The 26,861-nt window shown below is 55.1% G+C and overlaps 1 protein-coding gene across 3 annotated transcripts in view; it reads left to right on the top strand.

The window, feature by feature from the left end:
* The window catches only part of OLFM1 (olfactomedin 1), a 48,107-nt gene extending 33,054 nt beyond the window's left edge, over nt 1–15,053 (top strand). For all 3 annotated transcript variants that reach the window (XM_077967126.1, XM_015116396.3, XM_028834621.2), the window contains exon 6: nt 13,375–15,053. In XM_077967126.1, the coding sequence (XP_077823252.1) occupies nt 13,375–14,049 (675 nt within the window). In that variant the 3' untranslated portion in view covers nt 14,050–15,053. The remainder of the gene's footprint in view (nt 1–13,374) is intronic.
* The last annotated feature ends 11,808 nt before the right edge of the window (nt 15,054–26,861 follow it).

The following is a 26,861-nucleotide window of genomic DNA, read 5'->3' as shown; positions in this document are numbered from 1 at the left end:
AACACAGCCCTGTCTTTTCCGCCTCCGCTTCAGGAAGAGAATTCATTAGGCCTTTCTTGTTTTAATGACATCTCATTTGTATTTCATTTGCCATTCCTTTCATGGCTGATGGAGACTCATGTTTCTTTTGATTTAGGAAAGAGGCCATGTTCTTTTTTCCCAGGCTTTTCCCCACTGGGTGAAACCTCAGGAGAGGAAACAGGCACCATATTTCCCTTTATCTGGGGAGCTGGGTTTTACACTACAGCCCCTTTGAAAAATGGGGAGGTGAGGGCGGCTGCCCGACCGATGGTGAGGCCCGGCCCCGCTCGGCCCCTGGGGCCCAGACCCCTGGACACGGGCAGCATGGGCTTGTAGCCTCCCTCCAAAGCGAGTTCCCTCTGAAGGCTCCCGCTGGGGGAGGGAAGCTGTCCCTTGATTTGCAAACTGAGCTCTTACTGCCAGAGTGGGTGTTGCTCACCCAGCCCCCCTTTCCTTCAGGGGTTTGCAGGACACTTAGAAAATAAACATTTAAAAACAAACAACCCAGCTCTGCCCTGGGCCGACTGAGAAAGGCCCTTTGAAATGTGAGATAGCCTCTAAGCTTTATCTGGAGCGGGTTTGATGGAAGGGATGGACCCAGCTCTCTCCCCTCCGATTCCTGATCTCTTTGCCTCCCTCCTTCACCATTGCCACCATTTCCACGAAATCTCTTCTATTTAAAACACGGGCGGCACTGCCTCCGGCATACTCCCTCCTTCCAGGAAGATGGCTGGGGAGAGGAGAGGGACTGGCAGGCTTGCTAGAGCCTGTTGCATGTGTCTTGATCCCCCGGCCTCCCATGGGAGTGGCCCTGTTGTACCCAGTCCGTTTATTCCCCAAAGAAGACCACCAGAGACTACAGTCAAAGCCAAGCGGCAAGGATCTTTATTGCAGGTTCGAACCTGGACCCCTGGCCGAGTGTCGGGCGAGAGCCCAGAGGACGGTCAGGAACTGTCTTTTATAGTCAGCAGTAAACAAGTACAGAGTCATAGGGGTCTTTTTGAACGACGCAGGCTTGGGATTGGTTGATATTTGAACGGTGCGAGTTGGCTGTTCTTGATTGGTTCCCGCCATCTCCCGCCATCCGAGCTATTTCAGTTACCCTTCTGACATGTTTATGACCTCTGGCAGGGATTTTCCTAACCGGTTTGTCCCGGCTTCAGTTCCGGGAGCCAACTGTATTGTTCCTCCCACAGCCCCTGTCCCCATCTGGAGGGGCTGGCCAGACTGCAGAGCTGGGAGACAATTGGTGTTCGGTGTTTGTCAGGGAGAAGGTTTTTCTGTCCTATTTTCTAAATCGTGACAGCTGATGCTTGGAAGTTTTCTAACAATTTAATTAGCTGTGAAGACTCTGACCACGCTTTTAGTCCACATCCCCGCTGGAAAACCCCACTTATGTTCAGAATCAGGAACGTGCTCTTGCCACAGATGTTGGTGATAATGATCATAATACGGAAATGAAAACAAGGTGATGCTGGCCGGCACTTAGAAAGCGGGGACGGGCCACACCCGTAATCCCAGCACTTTGGGAGGCCAAGGCAGGTGGATCACCTGAAGTCAGGAGTTTGAGACCTTCCTGGCCAACATGGTGAAACCCCATCTCTCTAAAAATGCAAAAATTAGCCAGGCGTGGTGGCATGCACCTGTAATCCCAGCTACTCGGGAGGCTGAGGCACGAGAATCGCTTGAACCCGGGAGGCAGAGGTTGCAGTGAGCCGAGATCGCGCCACTGCACTCCAGCCTGGGTGACAGAGCAAGGTTCTGTCTCAAAAAAAAGAAAAAAAAAAGCAAGTGGGTCCTGTATGCAGGTTCTGTCCAAAGCACTTCTCTTCGTGTATTAGCTCCCTTAATAGCAGGGGGAAGGACAGGGCCTTAATGCAGCCGTCTGTGTGCCCTTCCTGGTTTGTCCTCCCTAGGACCTTCCAGCATCAGGGTCATCGGCATCTCAGTGTGGATGACAAGACCACGTTCTCACCCCCAGAGGCAGAAGGGTCTCGGGAGTGTGGAGCGCCTGTCTGTAGCATGCACTGACACTCCAAGCTGAGTCCCTTTACACCACCCTCCCCTTATAAGTGCCCTTCCCACCTCCCTGCAATCTGGCCCATCCCACTATGCAGAGCAGGAAAACCACCGCACAAACCCACGCTGGTGGCGCTGAGATCTGTGAGCAGGAAGCAGTCACCTCGCTGCTGCAGAGGGCAACCCCAGGACCGCACTGCCCTGTCTGGACCTAACGCCCCCCAGGACCGCACTGCTCTGTCTGGACCTAACGTCCCCCAGGACCGCACTGCTCTGTCTGGACCTAACGTCCCCCAGGACCGCACTGCTCTGTCTGGACCTAACGTCCCCCAGGACCGCACTGCTCTGTCTGGACCTAACGCCCCCCAGGACCAAACTGCTCTGTCTGGACCTAACGTCCCCCAGGACCGCACTGCTCTGTCTGGACCTAACGTCCCCCAGGACCGCACTGCTCTGTCTGGACCTAACGCCCCCCAGGACCAAACTGCTCTGTCTGGACCTAACGCACCCCAGGACCGGACTGCTCTGTCTGGACCTAAGTCCCCCCAGGACCGGACTGCTCTGTCTGGACCTAACGCCCCCCAGGACCAAACTGCTCTGTCTGGACCTAACGCACCCCAGGACCGGACTGCTCTGTCTGGACCTAAGTCCCCCCAGGACCGGACTGCTCTGTCTGGACCTAATGCCCCCCAGGACTGCACTGCTTTGTCTGGACCTAACGCCCCCCAGGACCAGACTGCTCTGTCTATATCTAACACCCCCCGGGACTGCACTGCTCTGTCTGTATCTAACGCCTCACGTGTACGCCTCTTGACTCCTGTTTTTGTATCCCCTTCCTTTGTCGTAGGGATCGCTAGTCAGGTTATCGTTTTTCTAGGTGCCTAGGATCTGGGGCTCCTGGAAGCCCCGGCTGTTTGCTTTGCACAGCGTAGCCAGGGTGTGGGTTTGCAAAGCTGTCGTGGTGCTGATGGATGCTTTTGATCATTAGGCATCTATTTTCTGCTTGATGACTGGATCGCCCTCCAGGAAAAGAGGCTCTGGTGGCAAGTAGAGTGTGGGGAGAAACCCCAGGAGGAGGGATCCCTGGCAGGGGAGTGGGGGAGATGGGTGCTGGGGCTGGCAGAGGAGCCACTGGGGGCCTGCTCAGAGCACGGTCAACCACAGCCACTCCAAGCCATATGCTCAGTGCAGCCTCCAACTCCCGGTGTGCTAAGTGACATGTCCCCAGGTCCTGCCATTGATCTAGGCCAGCCGTGGTTTGTTTGTTTTGATCTTTTCCAATCTCCCATTCAGTTTTGATCACACACACAGGAGACCAATAACTCGCTCCAAAAGAAAGGAAACAAAATCGATGTTGGCTTCAGCGCAGGCTCCCATGGAGGGCATTGTAAGACGGGTGTGACCAAGGGCAGAGGGGAGAAGTGCAATGGGACTGCCTAGTAGAGAGCCCGGCTCAGGGGAACCTGCAGAATCTCCGCATTCATGTGACCACGGGAGGGATGGTCCTGAGCCAGCTTGCAGGGTCTTGCTAAGCTGTCAGAACAAAGTTAGCTTGGGACGCCTTTGCATCAGGCCTTCTTGGTTCATTTATTAAGCGCCGTCTGTGTGCCCAGCCTGTGCTGAGCACTGAGAACCCCCCAGTGCTTCTCAGCAGGGAGCCACCCCTGCACTTCCCAGGGCACCGGGCCCCACAGCGCCCCCTTTCCTTCCCGCCTGTCCCATTGCCTCAGTGTTGGAGGAGGGAAGGGCTGTGTGGAGGGTGACCAGCTCTCAACCTGATGCATGAATGCCCTGCCAGGCTGTGTTCCCGCCCACAGGGAGACCACATGAGTTCTGGGACCCCCTTCCCCAGCTCCGAGGCTCCTGGCCTGCTCTGACCACGGGCTGCCTTCCAGAGCCTGACATCTGCCTCATCCTTTCTGACCCGCTACCTATAAGAGTCTCAGGTCAGCTCACATCATTAGCAGACACCAGACACCAAAAAGAGGGCCAGTGCTACTCCCAACACCCCAGGAAATTCACGTTCAAAGGGGTGATATCGTTAGGAAAACACTGTCATTTTACAAACAGTAGCAAGCTTAGCTTAGTGTTTCAAAGTCCTTTCCCATCATCTAAATGGCGTCAAGGCCATCTAGATATTTTATAAGGATCCTATGGGATCTTTTTTTCCAGAAGGTGGAAATATCCAAAATGCATAAAACCGTGTGGGTGCAGGCAGTGGTCAGCCCACCGCCAGTGGTGCCATAAACATCAGCGTCCCTTCAAACCACTTCTCAGTGTGAGAATGGACATTCCCAGAACCGAGAATCATTGTTCCCCTTCAGCCTTCACTCCCCCAGTGGAGCCTCCGGCAGAAACTGCCAGAATCCTCACCTCTTTCCCACCACCCATTCAGCGACGGCCCCCTTGAGAGCGTCTTTTCCAGCAGCCCAGGCTCCTTGACGTTAGCAATTCTGTCGGGAGGACATGTGACAGAGGCTCGCCACACCAAAGGGAAGTGCCGCGCGGGCCTAAGTCCCTACGCCAAAGCCCTCTAGATAGCACCCTCTTCCCACCTCCCTGGGGTTGCATCAGAGGCGTTTGGGACGGCGGTGCCAGGTCCGTGCCCATCGTCCAGCTCTACCCTGAACCGAGAGGCCCTCTTCGCTGGGAAGCTGATGAAAGTAATTGGCACAATTAGGAGAATCCCACGTTCTCAGTAAACTGCACCACACGCAGCCAAAATGCGGTCCAGAGGTTCAGACAGCCAGTTTTTCTTACACGGGAAGCTGTGCTGGGCCTTGGTTTCGGGGAAGCCTGGTCCCCTGAAAGCGCGGTATTTACAAATGCATTGTGTGTTGGAGAAGGAGGTACCGACCCCTTGCTTTATTTTATCTTTTCCTCCGCAAAGAAACCCTCAGGGTTTGGGGAGGGGATTTGGGCGGGAACTTGGGGCCTTTCAGCCTGTGTGGTGGAATTAGAGGGAGGCTGTGCTCCCGCAGTGGCCTTGCTCAGCGTCTGGCCACAGGCTCTCGGGGACTGTAGCATGTGGTCCGTTGAACTAGAGAAGGATGATCAGTGTGCAGAGACCCCCACGACCCTCAGGAGGCCTGAGTCCTGCCCTGATCCCCTGTTCTTCCTACATCTTGGGGCTGGGAATCGGACGTTTCCTACCTGTGCTGAGGGCAGGTGTGTTGCAGAGCCGTTGGGGACATCAGATGTCACCAGTGAGCTCCTGTGTGGGGTCCCTGAGGATAGCGGGGTTCACAGCTGGGCACAGAGGTTCAGGGCGGCTCCACACTGGAGTCTGCATCTCTCTGTGACCTTTGGGACGTTCTTTTTTTTTTTTTTTTTTTTTTTTTTTGAGATGGAGTCTTGCTCTGTCATCAGACTGGAGTGCAATGGTGCAATCTCAGCTCACTGCAACCTCCGCCTCCCGAGTTCAAGCAATTCCCCTGCCTCAGCCTCTCAAGTAGCTGGGATTACAGGTGTGCACCACCACTTCTGGCTAATTTGTGTGTGTGTGTGTGTGTGTGTGTGTGTGTGTTTTAGTAGAGACAGGGTTTCACCATGTTGGCCAGGATGATCTCCATCTCCTGACCTTGTGATCCATCTACCTCGGCCTCCCAAAGTGCTGAGATTACAGGTGTGAGCCACCGTGCCTGGCCAGGACATTCTTAACCTTCTGTTCCTCGGCGTCATGATCAGAAAGGGCAGACCTGCACAGGGGCTCACGCGGTGGCGGCAGCACCAGTGGCTCTAATACACCAGATGTGCCCATAGCACACAGCAGCCCATCCAGCTATAAACGAAGAGCAATTAGGTCAGGGAGGGACACGCGCCGTCTGCTGATTCACCAAGAGGGCTCCATGGACAGACAGCACCGGGGGCCACCCGCCCTGTGAGGCTCTCAGTTGGGAGAGGCACCTGCAGAAGAGTCTCTGGTCTATGCTGTCTAAGGTCCCTGTTCCCTCCAGGCTGCACTGGCTTTCTGCTCCCAGAATATTCTCTCTGGTCTCCCCTTCCTATGCCTGGGAAACCCCAAGATTCTTCCAGCAGGAGGACTTCTACATGCAGCCATGGCCCCTCATGAGGTCAGAAGCTTTGGGAGGACAGGGCTTGTGTCTCCAGCACCTGGAAAATAGGAGATGAATGGTGCCCCTGGGTTGAGCTTGGGGCCCAGCCTTGGGGCTCTGTGTAGCCAAGACCCGGGGCAGGACGGCCAGCCAGCCCTGCACACCTGCTTTCAGGCATTTCTCTCCCAGCCAGAGGGTGACCCGTCCACCCAGTCTGTGCAGGGCCGCTCTTGGACAGGTGTCTCCTGGGCCACTGTGGATGCCTTGACACCGGGAGACCTCAGCAGCAAGGGCTCGTGTGGACGCCGTGCTGTTCCTGGGAGGACGGCGGCAGGAGGGCTTGGCTTCTGCAGGGCACAGACAGGGGCCACCACGTGGAGCTGCCAGATGAGATTGGGACAAGGCCCCTGAGGGGGAGAAGGAAGAGGGATGAGGAGAGGCCCACCTGCAGAGGCCGTGCCGGAGGGAAAAGGACATTGCTGGGGGAGTCCAGGGATGAGCAGGTTCGGTGAGCCGCTGTCTCCTTCATAGATGGAAGCCGCTTTGTGGGGTGGGGGAGGGCAGCCTTGGGAACATAGGTGGAAGCAAGCCGTGTGGAGGTCAGGGCAGGCTTTGGATGTGCTGTGTGCAAGATCCAGACCAGCGTACACGCTTCCTAATGCACAGAGCAGGTGGCAGCCGGCACAGCTGGCCATGTGACCCTGAGAGAGGCCTTCCTTCTCTCTGGGCCTCTCTGAATTGGGGATTTGGGGATGGGGTCCCTAAGCCTCTGTGATTCTGTGGAGGGATGGGTGTCACGGCCTGTCTTGCTGCATCCTGGGCTAGTCCAGAGGCCAGGCCTCCTGTGGTTTCGGTTTTCAGATGGGCTGGCCCTACCGCCACGTCCCCACAGGCAGTCCTCCAACCTTCTTCCTTTGGGTGGTGCCTGGGCCTGGTGAGCTCCAGCAGGCTCTGAGGGCCATGTCTAGCCTACCCAGAACCACCAAGGACACTCGAGTCCTAGGCTAAGGACCCAGAAATGATGATCGCTGGCATTTACTGAACCACTGCAGGTGGCAGGTCCTCACAGGACCTGTTTTACAGCACAGGGAACTGAGGCACAGAGAGGGGTGGAAACTCCCCGGGTCTCGCTGGAGACTGGCGGTGGCTGGTGGTGGAGGCGATTCTTGGTGCTGCATTAACAGGAGTCCCGCCACGTGCACACCCCTCACTCTGTGGGATCCACAAAGCAGTGCCTGGGAGGTCAGAAAGCTCTGGCGGACCCACATTGTGCCCTGAGCTGGGTGGGGGTGCTGGGTCACAGTGAGACGGCGAGACCTCCCCTCCAGGCTCACAGTCAGGTGGGGGACACATGCCCGATGCCCCAGCACACGGGTGTAGAAGCCCAAGAGGTGTCCTGTGGCTGCTGCAGGAGCTCCCACAGCCTGGGGGCACCACTGGGGTTCACTGCCACCCAGTGCCGGAGGCTGGAAGCCCCAGACCAGGGCGCCTACAGGGCTGTGCTCTAAAGACGACAGGGGAGGACGCTCCTACCTCTTCTGGTGACTCCAAGTGTTCTTGGCTATGGCTGCATCACTCCAGTCTCTGCCTCCGTCTTCACGTGGCCTCCTCCCTGTGTCTGTGTCCCCTCTTCTGTCTCTTATAAGGACACTTGTCACTGGATTTAGGGCCCACCTTCATCCAGGTTGAGCTCATCTTGAGATACTTTTTTTTTTTTTTTTTTTTTTTGAGAGAGTCTAGCTCTGTTGCCCAGGCTGGAGTGCAGTGGTGCGATCTCGGCTCACTGCAACCTCCACATCCCGGGATCCCAGGATCAAGCGATTCTCCTGCCTTAGCCTCCCGAGTAGCTGGGATTACAGGCACATGCCACCATGTCTGGCTAATTTTTGTATTTTTAGTACAGAAAAGGTTTCACTGTATTGGCCGGGTCTTGAACTCCTAACCTTGTGATCCGCCCGCCTCGGCCTCCCAAAATGCTGGGATTACACGTGTGAGCCCCCATGCCCAGACGAGATTCTTAATCCTATCTGCAAAGACCTTTTTCCTAAATAAAGTCCCATCTGCAGGTCCCAGGATGTGGACCTATCTTCTGGGGGCCACTATTCAGTCCGCTACAAGAGTGGACACCTGCCTGCCTAGGGGTACAGGGGTTGAGGAAGTACCTCCCGAGGGGGTGAGTGTGGGCTGGGGCAGGGATGGGGACGGGGTGGAAGGGCAGCTCGTGCAGGTACAGAGGCAAGAGATGGAAGCTCTGGGACTCAAGGACGTGACCGGGCAACCTGGGGAGGAAGGAAGGGGCTGGCTGGGCAGCAGAGTTTGGAGTCTGGGATCAGACTCCAATATAGGGGATTGGGTAAGGGACAGGCTGGACTGGCATTCTAGAAGTTTCACACAGGCCACACCAGAGCTGCAGGGGCCAGGAGAGAGCTGCCAGCACCACTGATAAATGAGGCGGCGGGAAGCAGGCCCCGGACACGGATTATTCCCGTGTGCATGGGGAACAGCCCTCTTTGCACATAGCACAGTATCGTCCCCAGGGCTGATGTCATCCAAGCCCCTCACCCACCCCCGCTCTATGGCAGGAAGGACGAGGCCAGGTAGGAACAGCAAGCTTCTCCCTGCACGTGTGTCCCCCCTATTTGGGACAATTTTCCTGCTGGAGCTGGACACACACAGAACCTTTCCTCAAGACCGCCAGAGCCACGAAAGGTCAAGGGTGAATGTACTTCTTTGTAATTCAGCCCTGCTAGAAAAGAAATATCCTGTGTTGTGGAAGCCACTGAAATCTTCAGCCAGGGGTGCCATCTTCACCTCCCTACGCATTCACCACTCAGGTCTGCAGCTTCAGGCCGAGCCTTCAAACCCACGTCCACATCCAGGTTGCATCCATAGGAGGCGGGAGGAGGCCGGCCGAACCCTCACCTGGCCAGGCCCCACTTCCCCAGCACAGGGACGGATTGCTTGCCTGAGGTCAGGCCTGGTGGGTGATGTGGGGACAGAGGGTTTGCCCTCCAGGTTCCCCTGGGGGCAGAAAGGATAAGTGGACAGAGGGAAATGGGTCGTTTACCTGGCAGGTTCATGGCGTGGACAGCAGCGCGTCACGGCTGGGGCTTTTTAGCCTCACCCACTGACATCTGGGACTGGATCATGCCTCGTTGCGGGGGGCAGCACCCCTGGCCTCTGCCGCTAGATGCCAGCAACACTTTCCCCCCTTCCCAGTCAAGACAATCCAAACTGTTTCTGGGCATGGCCAGTGCCCCCAGGGCAGATCACCCCTGGCCAGACTGGTGGTTTCAAGCTCAGGGTTTGGAGTCCCCTCCAGGCCCTGACCACTGGAAAGTCACCAAACCTCCCTGGCCTCCACTTTCTAGTCTAAAAATGGGGCAATCACGGCGCCATGGGTGCACGGTCTCATGTGATCATTGAAGGCAAGAGATGACGCCAGCGTCCGGCACAGTGAGCGCCCTGAGTGAGGGCACACAAGTGACCAGGTGTCCAGACAGCCTGGTTCCGCTGTTGGCCTTTTGCTGGGTGCCCTTGGGTCTTTTTGGAGAGAATGATAGGTCCTGCCCGGAGGCGTAAGTGCTCAATCTCCCTAAAAGTCGGCACCATAGTTGGGGCCGCCTCCCCAGAGAGGAAGCTCCCAGGCATTGATGGGATTTGATCTGAGCCTTGGGACTTGGAGAAAGGGGAAGAAAAAGGCCTTTCAGATGAGAAGGTCGAGGGAAGGAACTCGGAGGAGAGGGCCTACTGTGAAGCACGGGTCTCCTTATCCCAAGGCCTTTGGGGGTCCGTGTGTCTCCCTTTGCATGGGAGCCTTCCCATTGGTAACTGGATCTCAGCCTCGGAGGAGTTTTTACCCCACAGAAACTGGCAAACGCTCGGAGCAGCCTCCCCTGAACCCCACCCAGGGCCCGAGCACCATGTGCCGGTTCTCCTTCCCGCGCCCAATTACATCTTCAGAGTGCTGTGTCCTGTGTCCGATTTGCCGGTGTCCTGAAAGAGAAGGTGATTTCAAAATCCTTAGCAACTTAATGCTGTTGTCTCCCCGTTCTGCCCATGGGAAGGAGGCTCTGGACCCGGGGTACAGGGGTGAGTCACCCTGCATCCCTGCGATCTAGGGCTCGTTTGTGGAGGCGATGTGTGAACACAGTCAAAGGTGTTCTGTGTGCCGTGATGGCAGGGGTGGTTCTCCTCCAGGCAGGTCAGGAGAGGGCTGGGGGAGGAATGGTATTAGATGTGCGTTTCAGAAGCAGTGAGCTCCGTGTCTGAGGAGATAGCCAAGCAAAAAGGGGGCAAGAGGGCAGAATTTGGGCAGTGTCATTAAGGAGGTTTCAGTGCACGGCCCCGTTCCCTCCAGTACCCCTCCCGGTTCTAATCTGTGACCCACATCATTGAGGTTTGGTCTGTGGGAGGGCTAAGGATAATAGCCTCAAATGAGGCCTAGCTGAAAAAAAAAAAAATCTCATTAAAAACAAAAAGCGCATCTGCCTGTAAGTATCTGAATGGATGTCTTGAGAAGAAGGTTATAATTTTTTTTTTAATTTTTAGCGCATGTGTGATGCCAAGTCTGAAAGCTCCCTCATCCTTAGTCTCCTGCAGCTCCAGAGCCCTCGATGGATAAAGCAGCTGTCTCATTGCCAGACAGATGCATGCAGAGCAGCACCAGCCTGCCAGACTCCCTCTGCCTGACTGCGTTGCTTTCTAATTTGCTCCCACATTGGTTGAAAATGACTAAAGCATTTTGCACAAAGTCCAGACAATTCTCAAGTCAACTTGCATTTAAGCGATCGTCAGAAATCTCCTCCTCTGTGACCCCAGACTTGGGCCATTACTAGGTTTGCTATCTTGGTTGATTTTGACAACCAGAGCCTTCTTCAAAGCCCATATTCTTCTCAGAGAGGCACTTTCCCTGGATTAGGGGTGACAATGAGTGATTACACTCACAGCATCCCAAATGCCAAATTAATGACGTTCTGCCCTGCAGATGGGATGACTCAATCCGTGCTGCAGTGATGACCAGGTGGGAGGAGAGGCCTCAAGCATGGTGTCTCATTGGGATATGGGAGCTGGCCCTTCCTGATGACCTTGAGAGCCGGTCCTCACTGCAGACAAGAGCTGCCCGGGGCTGTGAGCATTTGACCTCAGCTAGGCCAGGTGGCTCTGCCCCTTTGAAGGCCCCCTTCAGCTCTGGGTTCTGCATTGAAGGAGCTCCTTTCTTGCACACGTGTGTGTGACCCCCACTATGGGCCAGGCCCTGGCTGGGGGTATGGCAGTGAACAGATAGGTGCAGCTGCTGTCCCACAACCTGGTGTCATCCCAAGCAAGCAGAGGGCAGGATTAGGGGCGAATGGCTGCACGTATACGCCTGTGTGCTCCCACCCTACCTTCCCGCTAGATTCTTTCTTCAAACTGGGCCTGTGCGTTCCCATCCCACCTTCCTGCTAGAACTTTTCTTCAAACTGTGCCATCCTTTCTCTGATAGCACAATAGCCATGTCTCCTTTTGAGGAGTGTGCTGGGTTTGGAGGTAGGATGTGGCACCCTTTGGTTGTGACTACTCTCTCCTGGCTCTCTGGGTTTGGAGGGAGGCCACGGCACCCTTTGGTTGTGACTACTGTTTCCTGGCTCTTTCAGCTCCTTCTCCTGAGGACCAGGAAATTCCAAGTTGGGGAACAGCTTCCCGCCCAAGGAGCCTGCTCCGCCCCACTTTGGAAGTACTCACTGGGTCTTTAGAGGGCTCGCTGGGTCTTTGGAGTACTCACTGGGTCTTTGGAGTACTCACTAGGTCTTTGGAGTACTCGCTGGGTCTTCAGAAGTGCTCGCTGGGTCTTCGGAAGTGCTCGCTGCGTCTTTGGAGTGCTCGCTGGGTCTTTGGAGTGCTCCCTGGGTCTTGGGAGTACTCTCTGGGTCTTTGGAGTGCTCCCTGGGTCTTTGGAAGTCCTCGCTGGGTCTTTGGAAGTGCTTGCTGGGTCTTTGGAGTACTCACTGGGTCTTTGGAGTACTCGCTGGGTCTTTGGAGTGCTCCCTGGGTCTTTGGAGTGCTCCCTGGGTCTTTGGAGTACTCGCTGGGTCTTTGGAGTGCTCGCTGGGTCTTGGGAAGTGCTTGCTGGGTCTTCGGAGTACTCGCTGGGTCTTTGGAAGTACTAGCTGGGTCTTTGGAGTACTCGCTGGGTCTTTGGAAGTACTAGCTAGGTCTTTGGAGTACTCGCTGGGTCTTTGGAAGTGCTCACTGGGTCTCTGGAGTACTTGCTGGGTCTCTGGAATGCTCGCTGGGTCTCTGGAATGCTCGCTGGGTCTTTGGAGTACTCGCTGGGTCTTTGGAGTACTCGCTGGGTCTTTGGAATACTTGCCGGGTCTTTGGAGTGCTCGCTGGGTCTTTGGAGTGCTCGCTGGGTCTTTGGAGTACTTGCTGGGTCTTTAGGAAGTGCTCGCTGGGTCTTTGGAGTACTCGCCGGGTCTTTGGAAGTACTTGCCGGGTCTTTGGAAGTCCTCGCCGGGTCTTTGGAAGTGCTCGCTGGGTCTTTGGAGTACTCGCTGGGTCTTGGGAGTGCTCCCTGGGTCTTTGGAGTACTCGCTGGGTCTTTGGAGTGCTCCCTGGGTCTTTGGAGTACTCGCTGGGTCTTTGGAGTGCTCCCTGGGTCTTTGGAGTGCTCGCTGGGTCTTTGGAGTACTCGCTGGGTCTTTGGAAGTACTCGCCGGGTCTTTGGAGTACTCGCCGGGTCTTTGGGAGTACTCGCCGGGTCTTTGGAAGTCCTCGCCGGGTCTTTGGAAGTCCTCGCTGGGTCTTTGGAAGTCCTCGCTGGGTCTTTGGAGTACTCGCCGGTTCTTTGGAAGTCCTCGCCGGGTCTTTGGAAGTGCTCGCTGGGTCTTTGGAGTACTCACTAGGTCTTTGGAAGTGCTCACTGGGTCTTTGGAGTACTCGCCGGGTCTTTGGAAGTGCTCGCTGAGTCTTTGGAGTACTCGCTGGGTCTTTGGAGTACTCGCTGGTTCTTTGGAAGTACTCGCCAGGTCTTTGGAAGTGCTCGCTGGGTCTTTGGAGTACTCACTAGGTCTTTGGAAGTGCTCACTGGGTCTTTGGAGTACTCGCCGGGTCTTTGGAAGTGCTCGCTGGGTCTTTGGAGTACTCGCTAGGTCTTTGGAAGTGCTGGCTGTGTCTTTGGAAGTGCTCGCTGGGTCTTTGGAAGTACTCGCTGGGTCTTTGGAAGTGCTCGCTGGGTCTTTGGAAGTGCTGGCTGGGTCTTTGAAACTGCTGACCGCTGGGTCTGCTCTCTCCACAGGTGTGGTACATGGACGGCTATCACAACAACCGCTTCGTACGCGAGTACAAGTCCATGGTTGACTTCATGAACACGGACAATTTCACCTCCCACCGTCTCCCTCACCCCTGGTCGGGCACGGGGCAGGTGGTCTACAACGGGTCCATCTACTTCAACAAGTTCCAGAGCCACATCATCATCAGGTTCGACCTGAAGACAGAGACCATCCTCAAGACCCGCAGCCTGGACTATGCCGGTTACAACAACATGTACCACTACGCCTGGGGCGGCCACTCGGACATCGACCTCATGGTGGATGAGAGCGGGCTGTGGGCTGTGTACGCCACCAACCAGAACGCCGGCAACATCGTGGTCAGCAGGCTGGACCCCGTGTCCCTGCAGACCCTGCAGACCTGGAACACGAGCTACCCCAAGCGCAGCGCCGGGGAGGCCTTCATCATCTGCGGCACGCTGTACGTCACCAACGGCTACTCGGGGGGCACCAAGGTCCACTATGCCTACCAGACCAACGCCTCGACCTACGAGTACATCGACATCCCCTTCCAGAACAAATACTCCCACATCTCCATGCTGGACTACAACCCCAAGGACCGGGCCCTGTATGCCTGGAACAATGGCCACCAGATCCTCTACAACGTGACCCTCTTCCACGTCATCCGCTCCGACGAGTTGTAGCTCCCTCCTCCTGGAAGCCAAGGGCCCACGTCCTCACCAGAGGAAACTCCTGTGAAACCGCTGCCAAAAAGATACCAATGATACTAACAATACCAATTTTGAAAAATCATCAGCAGTGCGGATTCTGACGTCGAGGGATGGCATTACCTCCGTGTTTGTCCCTTTCCAGCCGGCGGGCCACAGACATCGGAAGAAACTCCCGTATTTGCAGCTGGAACTGCAGCCCACGGCGCCCCGGTTTTCCTCCCCACCTCGTCCCTCTCTGGTCACACAACATACTAAAGAGGCAAGGCAATGACTGTTGGCCAACTCTCACCGGGGAACAACCCACTGTTAGGATGGCATGAACATTTCCTTAGATCGTGGTCAGCTCCGAGGGATGTGGCATCTGGGCTCTTGGGGAGCCCCGGGCCGCACCCGGCCGTAGGCTAGTGTAACTCGCATCCCATCGCAGTGCCGTTTCTTGACTGTGTTGCTGTCTCTTAGATTAACTGTGCTGAGACTCCACGTAGCTCCTGGACCCGTGTCTAGTACATACTGAAGCGATGGTCAGAGTGTGTAGAGTGAAGTTGCTGTGCCCACGTTGTTTGAACTCGCGTACCCCGTAGATATATTGTGCAGCGTTCTTCTGTTATTCCCTTGAGGTGGTAACTTTGTATGTTCAGTTTATGCAATGATTGTTGTAGATGCAATGCCGTAGTTTGGATTAATAAGTGGATGGTTTTTGTTTCTAAAAAGAAAAAAAAAAATCAGTGTTCACCCTTATAGAGACATAGTCAAGTTCATGTTGATAATAATCAAAGGAATTACTCTCTCTTCTTGTTAAATTAGCTCAATCATGTAACCGCAGATAGGAAGGGCTCACCTAGGGAAACTCTGGTTTCCGATGGGACGGTAAAGTCATACGGGCAACAGTGTGCGGGAAGTACATTTTTTAAGTAAAAAACAAAGGAAAACTTTGTACTATCCAGTTATCTAAGGAACAATAAAAACATTAGGAGATCTTTTTGCTTCACGTGTCATTTCTGAGAGTTTTAAAAACTGACCGAGACTTCCAGGTCCTTGCAGACGGATTCCCAGGTTTGAGTGGCTCTTTGAGAAAGGGAAAGGGAAATAAATCTTTTCTTTCGGAAGAGGGCACAGCAGGTCCCTGTTGGATCTCTAACCTCCCATCTCCCCAACGTGGAGGAGCAGCTTAGAATCTATCCCCCACCCCTTAGGTGACTCTGGGGCACTACTCCAACTGTGTGCCAGGTTGTGTCCCTGGGGACTGTGCACCAGGGACCCCAGCCACACCCCATCTCCACCCTGCTTTCCCTCCACAGACACCGCTGGAGGGGGCCTGGGGCGGCACCCACTTTAGACAGCCCTGGCGTGATGGGCAGAGACCCTGCTGAGGGAAAGTTCACTCATCTAGGGCTGCAGCAGGCCCTGGAGGTGAGTGACATTCCTCCCTGGGACCTGTAGACCTGTATCTCCCCAGGCCTTGGAGACTGTGGCCAGGTGCATGCAGCCCTTGGCAACCCTGAGGGGCCCAGGGCTTCACATAGGCTAAATCCTGGGAGCCTCGTGGGGCCCCACTCAGCAGGCCCTGAGGTCTCTGCAGGACAGGCCACAACTCAATGTCTGGAGGCTTTCTGGAATGTACTGGCACTTCCTGCGAGAAAAGGAAGAATGTCAGAGTAACCCCCTCACAACGTTCCTGGCACTAACTTGGCAGAAGAGGGCTGCTCATCTGGGTCCCCAGATACAGCGTGAGGTTGGGAGCCACCCTGCTCTCACCTGCCCTCTGCTCGGGGGCAGCCGGCACCCCCAGCAGCATGGATGGCAGGGCAGTGATACGGGGCATTGGAAAAGCCGGGCAACCCTGTGGGCCTGGCCCAGTGGCACCTGCTCACACCGGTGAGTGGATGAGCCTCCAGCACTTCCGTCATTCGTCCTGGAAAGACAGCCAGCTGGGCGGTTCCCAGGTGGAATCGTGGATGGCGCTTAGACGAAGCTGATGTCTGTAGTGCTTGGTACCTGGCGGAACCGAATCCGAGGATGTCTGAGAAGGTGAAACCGCACAGAAGCTGGGGCGGCTGAAACAGCCGGTCAGAGAAGGAGGCAGCTGGGGACATCTGGGGACCATGTCTAGCTCTCTTGTTACCTGGTCCTGGACCACAGTTTGGAAAATACGGAATGACAAATAGGGCACAGGCAAGCCCTAACCCACTGGGTGGGAAGGGAAGGAGATGCCAGCGTCTCCGGAGAGGTGCAGAGCCCGGCTCCCAGTCCCCATGGCCATGAGTCGCTCGTGGGGTCGAAGTCTGCCCCAGGTCCCTTCCTCCCAGCCGCCAGGGCCACATTTCTACAGTGGGTTGGGTGGGCCAGTGATGCCCCAGTCCCAAGCTGCCTAGAACCCCCCAGCAGGGGTTCACTGCCTGTTTCTGCCCTGCACACACCTCTCCTGGTCAGGCTGGCCACTTCCCATCTGCTCCCCCAGGCCCCACCTGCCTCCAAGCCTCTCACCTGCCCTGCCCGCCCTGTGTGCCCGGCTGTCCCTGCTCTCCGCCTCCCCCAGGGACCAGCTCAGGGGCCATCATTTTGGGAATGACTCCTTCTCGCCTCTGGGGAGCATTCCTCCTTGGCCCTGCGTTCCTCCCGGCCTCCGTTCTCCCATTCCCCGGCTCTCACCAGCCCCTGTGTCCAGCATCTATGAGTCTCTTGCACCTGACATGGTATGTTCTTTGAGGGGGATTTGGGGATATCCAAAATGGGTGAATTTCCAAACCCAAGACAAAAAAAGCCTGACATTTGGGAGGGAGTGGGGCAGAAAAGCGTAATCCATAACGACAGCCTCCCTGGCAGGAAGGCAGCGCTCACACACCACCCTGGAATGCACTTGCAGTGAGAACTTTCAGGGCTGGAGGCACGTTCATACTTTCCTGTTTACAAATTGTCTCAGAGCGCGGTGGCACCCAAAATGCCCCCCTGCAAGACACAGGAGTGGATATTCAGAGAAAAGCCCTGAGTTTCCATCAAGCCATAATTCAGTCTAGCAGGCCAATGACTTTACCCCTGACGAGACAGAAACCTGTCCAAGCACAATCAGGTGGGAACTATTCTGTAATTACAGGCTGTGATTACGGGCTGATTTCTTTGTAATCTCCCCTTAATGACATAGTAAAAAACAAGCGTTCAAATACCTGTCCTATGAGTCACCAGAAGACAAAATAATGACCTGACAGGTCCAGAATGGATTTGCTGTCTCCGGCTGAGTATTTGCTAGGGAAAATATTCCTCCAGGATGTTACATACCCAAGAAAAACGTTTCTACCCAGAAAGCAAATAAAATAACCAGGCTGCCATTAAATCTCCCGGATTCCAATAACCGAATATATTGGCTGATGGTGGAACATCTGTGGATGAATTTTCTTTATTAAAAGTTTGGCGCAGAGTCAAAATCCGGCAGTTGTTCACAGTACTCAAGAGGCTGGAGCAAGAGACTTCAGTTCTATTTGCAGCTGGGTCTGAAATTCTCCTAGTTTCCAGAGGGTTTCTTTTCCCGAGGGAAGCCTGTGACTGGTGGTCCCACAGCGACCCACTGAATCCTCCCCTGGCTCCGTTAGAGCTGCAGGTGCTGAGGTAGCACTTGGTGGGGGGAACATAAGGTGTGGGCGGCTCCACTCTCTGAACCAGTGAGTAGGAGGGGTTGGCTCTGGGTAGGTGGCTCTGGGTGGGGCGCTCTGTCTCCACGATGCTTGGGAAGTGCTGGGTGGACAGCCGGTGCCTGGCTTTGTCCTTGGAAGGGATCCCAAAATGAAAGGCACTGTTATTTCCAATAGCTGAACACTCTGGAGCAGCCAACAGTCAGCAAGCCAGGCAACATCGGGGCAGGTACTGAGCACAGACGGGCCCATCGTCTCAGCCCGAGGGACTCTTCAACCCAGAAACCCTCAGGTCATCTAGTCATAGTCCATAAAACTGTGGAGTGTGAAAATGTTTTTTATTGGAACGTTTCACCTAATTCCCTTTGAAAGCAGCAAGTGGGCCGGGCACGATGACTTATGCCTGTAATCCCAGCACTTTGGGAGGCTGAGGTGGGCAGATCACGAGGTCAGGAGTTCAAGACCAGCCTGACCAATATGGTGAAACCCGGTCTCTACTAAAAATACAAAAATTAGCCAGGTGTGGTGGCGTGTGCCTATAATCCCAGTCACTCGGGAGGCTGAGGCAGGAGAATTGCTTGAACCCGGGAGATGAAGGTTGCAGTGAGCTGAGATTGCACCACTACACTCCAGCCTGGGCAAGAGAGCAAGACTCCAAAAAAAAAAAAAGAAAGAAAAAGGAAAGGAAGGAAGGAAGGAAGGAAGGAAGGAGAAAGAAAGGAAAGAAGAAAGGAAGGAAAGGAAAGGAAAGGAAAAAAGAAAAGAAAAGAAAAAAGAAGGAAGGAAGGAAGGAAAGAAAAAGAAAAGAAAGAAGGAAGGAGGGAAGGAGAGAAAGAAAGAGAAGAAAGAAAAAGAAAGAAGAAAGAAAGAGAGAAGGAAGAAAGGAAGGAAGGAAGGAAGGAAGGAAGGAAGGAAGGAAGGAAGGAAGGAAGGAAGGAAGGAGGGAAGGAAGGGAGAGCAAGTGGTGGCTTGGAGCAGATAATACCTGAATGCCACACCCCCGGCAACCCTTGGACCTCACTGCCCCATTGAAGAGGCGTCAGGCCCCGTGCTAGATGGAAAAAGGTCGGGATCTGAGACACCAGCAATTTCCCTGGGCCACTGGGCTTCCGACCCAGAGTCCACAAGATGAGCACAGCCCAACATGGAGAAGGGTCTAGAACAGCAGTGGAAGCTTAGAGATTTTGGACAGCAGACAGTTCCTGGTGCTCAAGGGGGACCCTGGTGCTCAAGGGGGACCAGGAGGCAGAGGAATTGGGTCAGGTCCTGGTCCAGCCTCCTATATTGCCTGGCCAGTGAGTAACTTTGTCTCTGTTTCCACCCTCAGGGGTGTGGGGTGGGAGGGAGCCATCATTCAGGGCAGCGGGGAGGACTGACTGTTTTCTGTGAACTTTCAGTTCCTATCTTCTGCCCACTGTTTTCTAGTCAGTTGCTGGTCTTTACTTTCTCAGATTTTAGGAGTTCTAGGTGTGGAAAGTCAGCCTTTGTGATTCTGTGGTCTGAGGTGCACATATTGTCTGGTCTGTCATTTGCCTCCTGATGTTGGTTATGTGTTGCGTGTGTGTGTTGTGTGTGTCTCTGTGTGTGTATTTTTTAGTGTAGTCAGAGTTATTCATCATCCTTCTCATGCTCATGGCTTCGGGGTTGGAGTTAGGGCCATCTTCTCCAAGGAGATCCCTACTCCTCTTGGTTCTTGCAACGTCTTGCCTGTTTACCCTGGGGCTGTCCATGTCCTGGCTTTGATAGTGTGAAGTGTGGAGCCAGTTCCATCTTCTTCCAAAGGCTGCTCCTTGGCCCCAATGCTATTTGTTAAATGGCCCAACGTTCTCCCCTGGACCCTTTGTCCTGGGGGAGGTCCATCCCTGGGCCCTCCTCTCCCTGGGTCTGTGCTGGTCTCTGCGTCCAGAAGGCAAAAGGACCCATTGACTCACCTGGGCAGGGGCTTTTTCACGGGCAACCACCTTGAGAACTTCCCATATGGTTTTTTAATTGTTAATTTTTAAATTATTTTTTATTTTTATTATTATTTTTTGAGATAGGGTCTTGCTCTGTCGCCCAGACTGGAGTGCAGTGGTGCGATCCCAGCTCACTGCAACCTCCACCTCTTGGGTTCAAGAAATTCTCCTGCTCCAGCCTCCTGAGTAGCTGGGATTACAGGCAAGCACCACCATGCCTGGTTAATTTTGTGGTTTTTTGTTTTTGTTTTTGTCTTTTTTAGTAGAGATGGGATTTCACCATGTTGGCCAGGCTGGTCTTAAACTCCTGACCTCAAGTGATCCATCTGCTTCAGCCTCCCAAAGTGCTGGGATTACAGGTGTGAGCCACTGCACCCTGTCCCTGCATTGTTTTATAAAGTGATCTCTGAGTAGCTTATAAACCATGATGGCTGACCCCTGAGATTGTCAGGCCCTATGCCAGGAAGCATCCGGAAACCTGAGCACCATTGTTCGCCTTCACCAGTGTTGTTGGGTCAGTGAAGACGGCAGTGACTTCGGGGTGCTGTGTCTCTCAGACACATTTCTTGGTTGCTCTGAACCAAGTGCCTAACTCCAGAGACTTTGCCAGGATTCTAAGACAAGGTGAGGTCTTGTCTTCGGAAGGATCTTTCAGGGAAACGCTCACCCCACGGGGTGCTGTGTGACCTCCGTCCTACAGAAATAGACGCGGGGAGATTACGCGGCAGCCTAGACCCACTGATGAGCCGCAGCTCGGGGGGCAAACCTGGGGCTGCCGAGCCTAGGCCCTGCTCTTTACCGCCTTCAACTGGCCTGCTGGCACCTACGGCGCGTCCTCCAGCTGGTGAGTCACCGGCCACTTATTCATCACGCAGCAGGCAGCAGAAGGTGGCAGAATGGCGTGCCCTGCCAGGCTCTCTGCTGGTGAGTCACTGCTGCCAGCATGGAGTAGGGCAGCGGAGGGAGGTGAGGCTCTGGCCAGGGAAGGCCGAGCCAGCAGGCGGCACCACTTCTGCCTCTGCCCTCTCAGGGGAGGATGGCTGATGGGGGAGCTGGGCCTTTCCTCTGTGCGCTCTCTATGCCTGTGCCCCACCACACACACACACGTGCACACCCACATGCATGCACGCATACACACACACATGCATGCACACAGCACGCACGCCAGCTAATACCGAGCACCCCACCAGAGGCCGAGCAGCTGCGGGTTAACAAGCGGGCCTTGCAGACTCGCTTTGCTTCCTCTGGTTTAATCTCCTCCCTGGAAAACGGGAGTGGTAAGCCCGCCCTCCTGCTTCCCGGCAGACTTTGGCTCCCATGTCCCACTGCTCCAGTCCCCCAGCCTGGCAGGAGGAGTAAAGCTGGGACATGAAGTCACTCAGACCTGGGCTGGAACCTGCCTCCACCATGCATGCCTGCTCTGGGCCGTGGTTTCCCCGCCCGACACCCGAGGATACCAGTGCTCTCGTCACAGTGAGGGAGCTGTGCTGGGGAAGCAGGAGTCCGGTGCCTGCAGACGCCGCTCCCCATTCATGGAAGTGGCAGCCACGGCTCTTGCAACGGCTCTCCCAGGCCGGTGGGACACCGGGCATCACATCAGATGACTTCAGGGGTCTCTTTGCTCCCTTTACCTGGAAAAGGCTTCAAAGTTGGACTCTTGCTGGCCTCGCGGCAAAGCACCCTCTGGCTGGGTGCAAATCTCCCTCTCCTGTGCTCATGCAGTTGCACCCTCCAGGGACTCTTTAGCCCTTTGCTCTGCCTCTAAGGCATTGTCATCCCCACTCGGCAAGTAGAGACATCGCGGCCCAAGAGACTAGTTAACACCTGCCCAAGTTAGCATGGTAAGGGAGAGATGGGCCTGAGATGGAACCCAAGTCCCCTGACACCCAGCCTCCGGCTGTTGCCCAAGAGCCATGTTTGGAGAAATTGGTGTGGTATCAAGGAACTGCCTTCGAATGGGACAAAGTTTTCAGAATTGCTGGGGGACAGGAGCCCACTCCTCCAGAAGTCACTTTCTTCCTTCCCAAGTCAGACCCAGGAGGTTGGGCTGTAGCAACACCGGAGGTTCCAGCAGCTGACTCTGTGAAAAGAAACAGCAGTTTCCTTATTGATCTTTTCCTTCCCACTATGGGCTGGAAAATAAGGTCGCCAAGAATGATGTTGTTGCTGCGTGTTTCTCGTTGTTTCAGTTTTGCTTATTGAATTGTTATTCCTGGAGGACCCCAGCCTCACGGCCATCACTCCACCCCCAAACAGTTTCTTGTTTCAAGGACATCAGTGGCTCATCCAGATTCCATGAAAAGTGCCTTCTCTGACCAGTGCCTCCTGCACTGACCCTTCCGCTGTCCCCAGTGCAGCAGAGCCTGAAAGGTGGTCAGCTGTCCGTCCACCAGCATCACGACTCCCCAGCTTCCAGCCTCCTCATTTCTGTAATTAGCGGGATGGGCTCTCCTATCAGCCCCCAGGCTGTTTGTCTCGCTTAGGATGGCTCTTGTTGTCCCTGTTAAATTGGCTGTGGCAGGCCATAATAAAGAAGGAAAACAGTGGCTGCATCAGATCATTCCAAGAAGCTGACATTAGCTCCAGAAGTGCTGGGAAAGCAGAGATTCAATTAAACTTTTACCGCGGCCCGTCGGCTCCTGGCCTGTGAATTCTGGAGCTGGGCTGAGGTTTGGAGAAGACTGACAGCCAGATGAGCTTCCCTGGGGTCCCTCCCACCAGGAGGCTGTCAGTCTGCACTGGTCCCAGGCAGGCCAGGGGAGCGTGGCCCTGCAGGGTTACCCTGAAGCCCAGCTCTGCAGAAGCTTAATGATCGCACAGCTCCATGCTGAAGGCTCAAACCAGACACCCCAGCCTCAAGGGGCTCTGAGTCTAGCACAGAAGAGAGAGACAGGGACAGACAATTCCAGAAGGTGTTCTCGAGTCTCCAGTTCTTGGATATGAAACCAACAGCTAATTTAGCCCATTCAAGTGCAATAAAATCACAGACAAATGTAGGCGGCCTCTTTGGGCCCTTACCAATTCTTTATATACAGGCTGAGATTAATCTAAAAGGTGATTTTCTGGATAAAACCGTGCAATTCTTAGACCCCTTCACCTTCTCTTGCTCCCCTCACTAGCACAGGCTTTTGGGGGAGCCATTTTCCTCAAAGGAAGCAAAAAGAAACGTACAAGTTTAACGCCAAGAGAGTTTCTGTGGACACTGAGGTGAGGTGAGGGCTGGGGATACTGGGGATCCCGTCAGAGTCCCTGCTCCAGCACTGGCTGCTGTGTGTCCCTTAATGGGCCTTAGGTTTCAAATTTGTAAAACGGGATTCACATAGGACCCACCTCTGGGGACCGTTGAGAGCAGGCCCCGAGCCAACCCTGAAAAAGCAAAGCGGCTGAGGGTGACACAGGATCCCAGGGCTGGGACAGTGAGGTGGGGACAATACGGTACCGGGGCTGGGGCAGTGGGATGGGGACAGCAGGGGTGTAACACAAAGTCCCTGGGCTGGGACAGTGGGGTGGGGATGGTGGGAGGTGACATGGGGTGCTTGGGCTGGGGCAGTGGGCATGGAGGACAGGGGCCTTGACTGGTGGGCACCAAGGTTCCGTGGGGATGGTGGTGGGAATGCAGGGGCAGTGAGGTGCGGGCCTGGGGGCTGCTGACCACTCGCAGCTCCTCATTACCCCCATTTGCTGAGCGTGGGGTGCTGGGCTGCGGGCTGAGCCCTTGTGTTCATTACCTCCTCTCATCACTACAGCAAGCGCCATTTCTCATATTGGAAAACTAAGGCTGGGAGTAGTCAGGTGACTTCCACTGGGCCTCAGAAGGCCAGGCAGGTTGTGCCTAACCACCTCGCTATGCCCCTGGTCAGGGCTCTGTCCACATCCCAGCCAGGCAGCTCAGGTGCTGGCTCCATTGTGAGGTCTCAAGGCCACACAGCGGGGAGGGAGCTGCCGCTGTCCGACTGGCTGCACTTGCTGTCCCTGGCTGGGCCTGCTCTGGGACACTGATGGGCTGGCAGCTGTTCCATCTGCAGGTGAGCTCAGGTCCCTCCCAAGCACTGTCTACAGGTGTTACCTGTGGAGAGTCTTGACTATGAGTTGTCCAGGTTCTTGGCGTTTTGAACAAATAATTGGACAAAATACACAAACAAAGCAACAAAGAATGAAGCAGGGAAAGCACAGATGTATTGAAATGAAAGTACCCACCACAGAGTGGGAGTGGGCTGGAGCAAGTGGCTCAAAGGGGACAGGTTACAGAGTTTTCTGGGTGTAAATATCATCTGGAGGTTTCCCGTTGGTTACTTGGTCACACCCTATGTAAATGAAGTAGTGGCCTGAGACCAGTCTGATTGGTTACAGGAGGCAACCAATCAGAGGCCAACCAATCAGAGGCTGAAGGGAAGTTACCAGGCTACACCCTTATGCAAATGAAGACTTGGCTGGTGGCCAGTCTGATTGGTTGTGGGAGGGTATCAATCAGAGGTACTTTCCATTTTCCCTCTGCCAGGCAGTGCAAAGTTGGGAGTTGCAAAGGGAGTGGCCTCTGATGGTTTTGTTACTTGGGCACGGAGGTGTGGGGTTTTCCTTTTGATTTAGATCTTGGAAGTCAGTGTGACTCAGTCTTAGGTTACCTGCCCCCTGCCTCACAGGAGCTCACTCCTGAGTGTCTGTTGCGCCCTGTAGAAGACTCCAGGCTAGATGGGAGTCCCTATGGTCCTGCTGGCCTCTGCTGGTCCCGGGGACCGCCCCGTGCCTGCACACGTTGAGGTTCTCAGTCTGTGTGTGTTGAATACACGAAGGACGGTGCACACCTCCCACCGTGAAGCATTGTGAAGGCATGCGAGGCAGGGATGGACCTTCAGAAGCAAACTGAGGTCTGGAGACAGCCAGTGCCCGGCTTCTGGCACCTTCCGGTCATCGTTCCAATTCAACAACCATTTCCAGAGCTCCTTGGAGGTTCACAGCAAGCTGAGCTGGTAAGACTGTGAAGAGGTGGCTCGCTCGCCCTCCCTCGAGGCAGGGCCTGGCCTGGTTCTGGCTCTTGTCCTCACCTGGATGCTCTGTTTTTGGAATGAGGGCTGCTCCATGTGCCCTGGACATTCGGCTGCGATTCTCTGAGGCACAGAATGGATTCTCCTTTCTGCTTCTCAGAACTGAGACTTGGGCCATGATGTGAAAGGAGGAGAAGCACCCGGGAAGCCCCGAATTCCTGACATGGGAAACCTTTGGGGGACATGGAGGCTGGCCCTGAAACCCTCTTGTCTTTTGAAATCATCCACAGCCCCTCATCAGGGACAAGGAGGAGGAAGCCAGCACCTCCTGTCTGCTCGCTGACCCCCAGCCTGGCCCTGCAGACTCTCCCTCCCATGTCTAGGCAGTTGGAGAAGAAGCAATTTGGTGCATGTGAATTATTCAGAGCAGTCAAAGTGAAAGGAAGGACTGAGGCAACCCGTCTAGAAACAGCCAGTAAAGAGATCCCAGCTCGAAACCACTCGTAAGGTTGATCTCGAAAACAAATTAGCGGTGAGTTAAGGAAAACATTATTTGATTACATGCAACCAGTTGTTTCAAGAACAATACTCATCCATCGTTTTTCTCCAGACAGGTTTCTGGAGAATCCCGTGCTCTTCTGCAGGCTTTTCGATTACTGGCCTGCTGATGTTCACCTCTGGCAACCCCGCTTCATCACTGACTCCAGGGAGCAAAGGTCCTTGGGACTCGCTCATGGTCCTGTCCCAGCCACACGTCCGGCCGACTCAGCACGAGTGCACAGTAACTCCCTGTGGAGGTCAGGAAGTTGCATCTGTAATGATCTCACAGGAGCACCTCCTACGTGCCCCGACACTAGCCACAGCCCGTGCTCCAGACCCCAAGCCATGGGAATGCCCGAGCCAGGGCTCTCCACCACCCTGCTCAGGCCCTGCCGCGAGGCGCATCGCATGCCTGGTTGGGACTGTGCACATCCCTTTATTGGAAAATTATCCCAAATATGGTGCTGCTGGTTTGGGGCCATCTCCAAAGACATCGCACGTTTAGCCTTAGCTGCGAAGGTTCATGTTCACCCCTAGACAGGGCACTTCCTGCAGAAAAAGTGGGGGCAGAGCAATTGTGCAGATAACAGGCAAACCAGGCAAAGACTTTGGGAGTCTAGAATTTTCCCCTGTAGGCAAGGCGGGGTGTGGGCACGGGGCCTGGGGCCGGGCAGCACCGGACATCAAGGCGTCTCAGAGAACGAGATGAACCATCATGATGGGGAGAATCTTTCCTGGCTTCTTGTCATCACACAAGCGTGAGAGGTGAGAGACGGGACGGCACGCGAGGAGTTGGAGTGTAGGTTGGAGCAGCCTGCCTGGGACTGGACTGCCGAGGCCCATGGTTGTCTCTACATGGCTCCCCCTTCTGAGTGGCTGGGTCACTGTTCAAAGGTCTAAGGCCCTTCCCTTCCGCCACTCTGCATCCTGTTCATGGGACTCCTGCAGTGTGGAAGGTCCCGGGCAGGAGCTGTCTGCCCAGCACAGGGAAGAAGGAGCTCCTGCCCTTGTAAATGGCCAGGGGGCCCCATGGTTCTGTGGCTGCCGGGCTGGGCTGACGGCTGGTGGATTGGGGCCATAGGTACCCGCTCATCCACTCTTCAGCTCCGTTAACCAAATAACCACGCGTCACCCTTTGTTGCTGATGCCGTTTCGGACCTGGGAACATGCTGGTGACCAAGACAGCAAGGCCTGGGCCTCACGTGCAGGAGGGGGAGTGGAACGGGCAGGTCAGTGGATGACAATGTCAGGGGTGATGAGTGACAGGAAAGCAGTGGCAGGATGAGTGACAGGGAGAGGTTGATGGTGCTGGAGAGAGGAGGCAGCTGCAGGAGAAGCATCCTCGGGACGTCACCAGGGAGTGAGTCCAAGAAGAGTCGGTCCCTGCAAGACGTCGCCCAAGCGAGACTAGCAGGACAGAGCAGAGGTGATAATGGGCGTTCAGGGCCTGAGGGGCGTGCCTTTCCATCTGCTCTGACTTCACGGTGAAGCATGCGTCGAGGTCAGGGTCAGGTGAAGGGGAGGGGCCGGGCATGTAGGAGGGCTTGCGGGGAGCAGGTGTAAGCCCGTTGGTTTGAAGAGTGGGAAGCCAGCCCCCTAGGGCTGCACAGGGTGGGCAGTTCCTGCCAGTCAACAGAGGAAGGGAGTGAGGGGGTCAGGGAGAGAGTGCTGGGCGAGTGGGAGTG

Source organism: Macaca mulatta, chromosome 15, assembly GCF_049350105.2.
Source record: "Macaca mulatta isolate MMU2019108-1 chromosome 15, T2T-MMU8v2.0, whole genome shotgun sequence".
In the NCBI taxonomy this organism is placed as follows: Eukaryota; Metazoa; Chordata; class Mammalia; order Primates; family Cercopithecidae; genus Macaca; species Macaca mulatta.
This window is presented reverse-complemented; position numbering and strand designations above follow the sequence as displayed.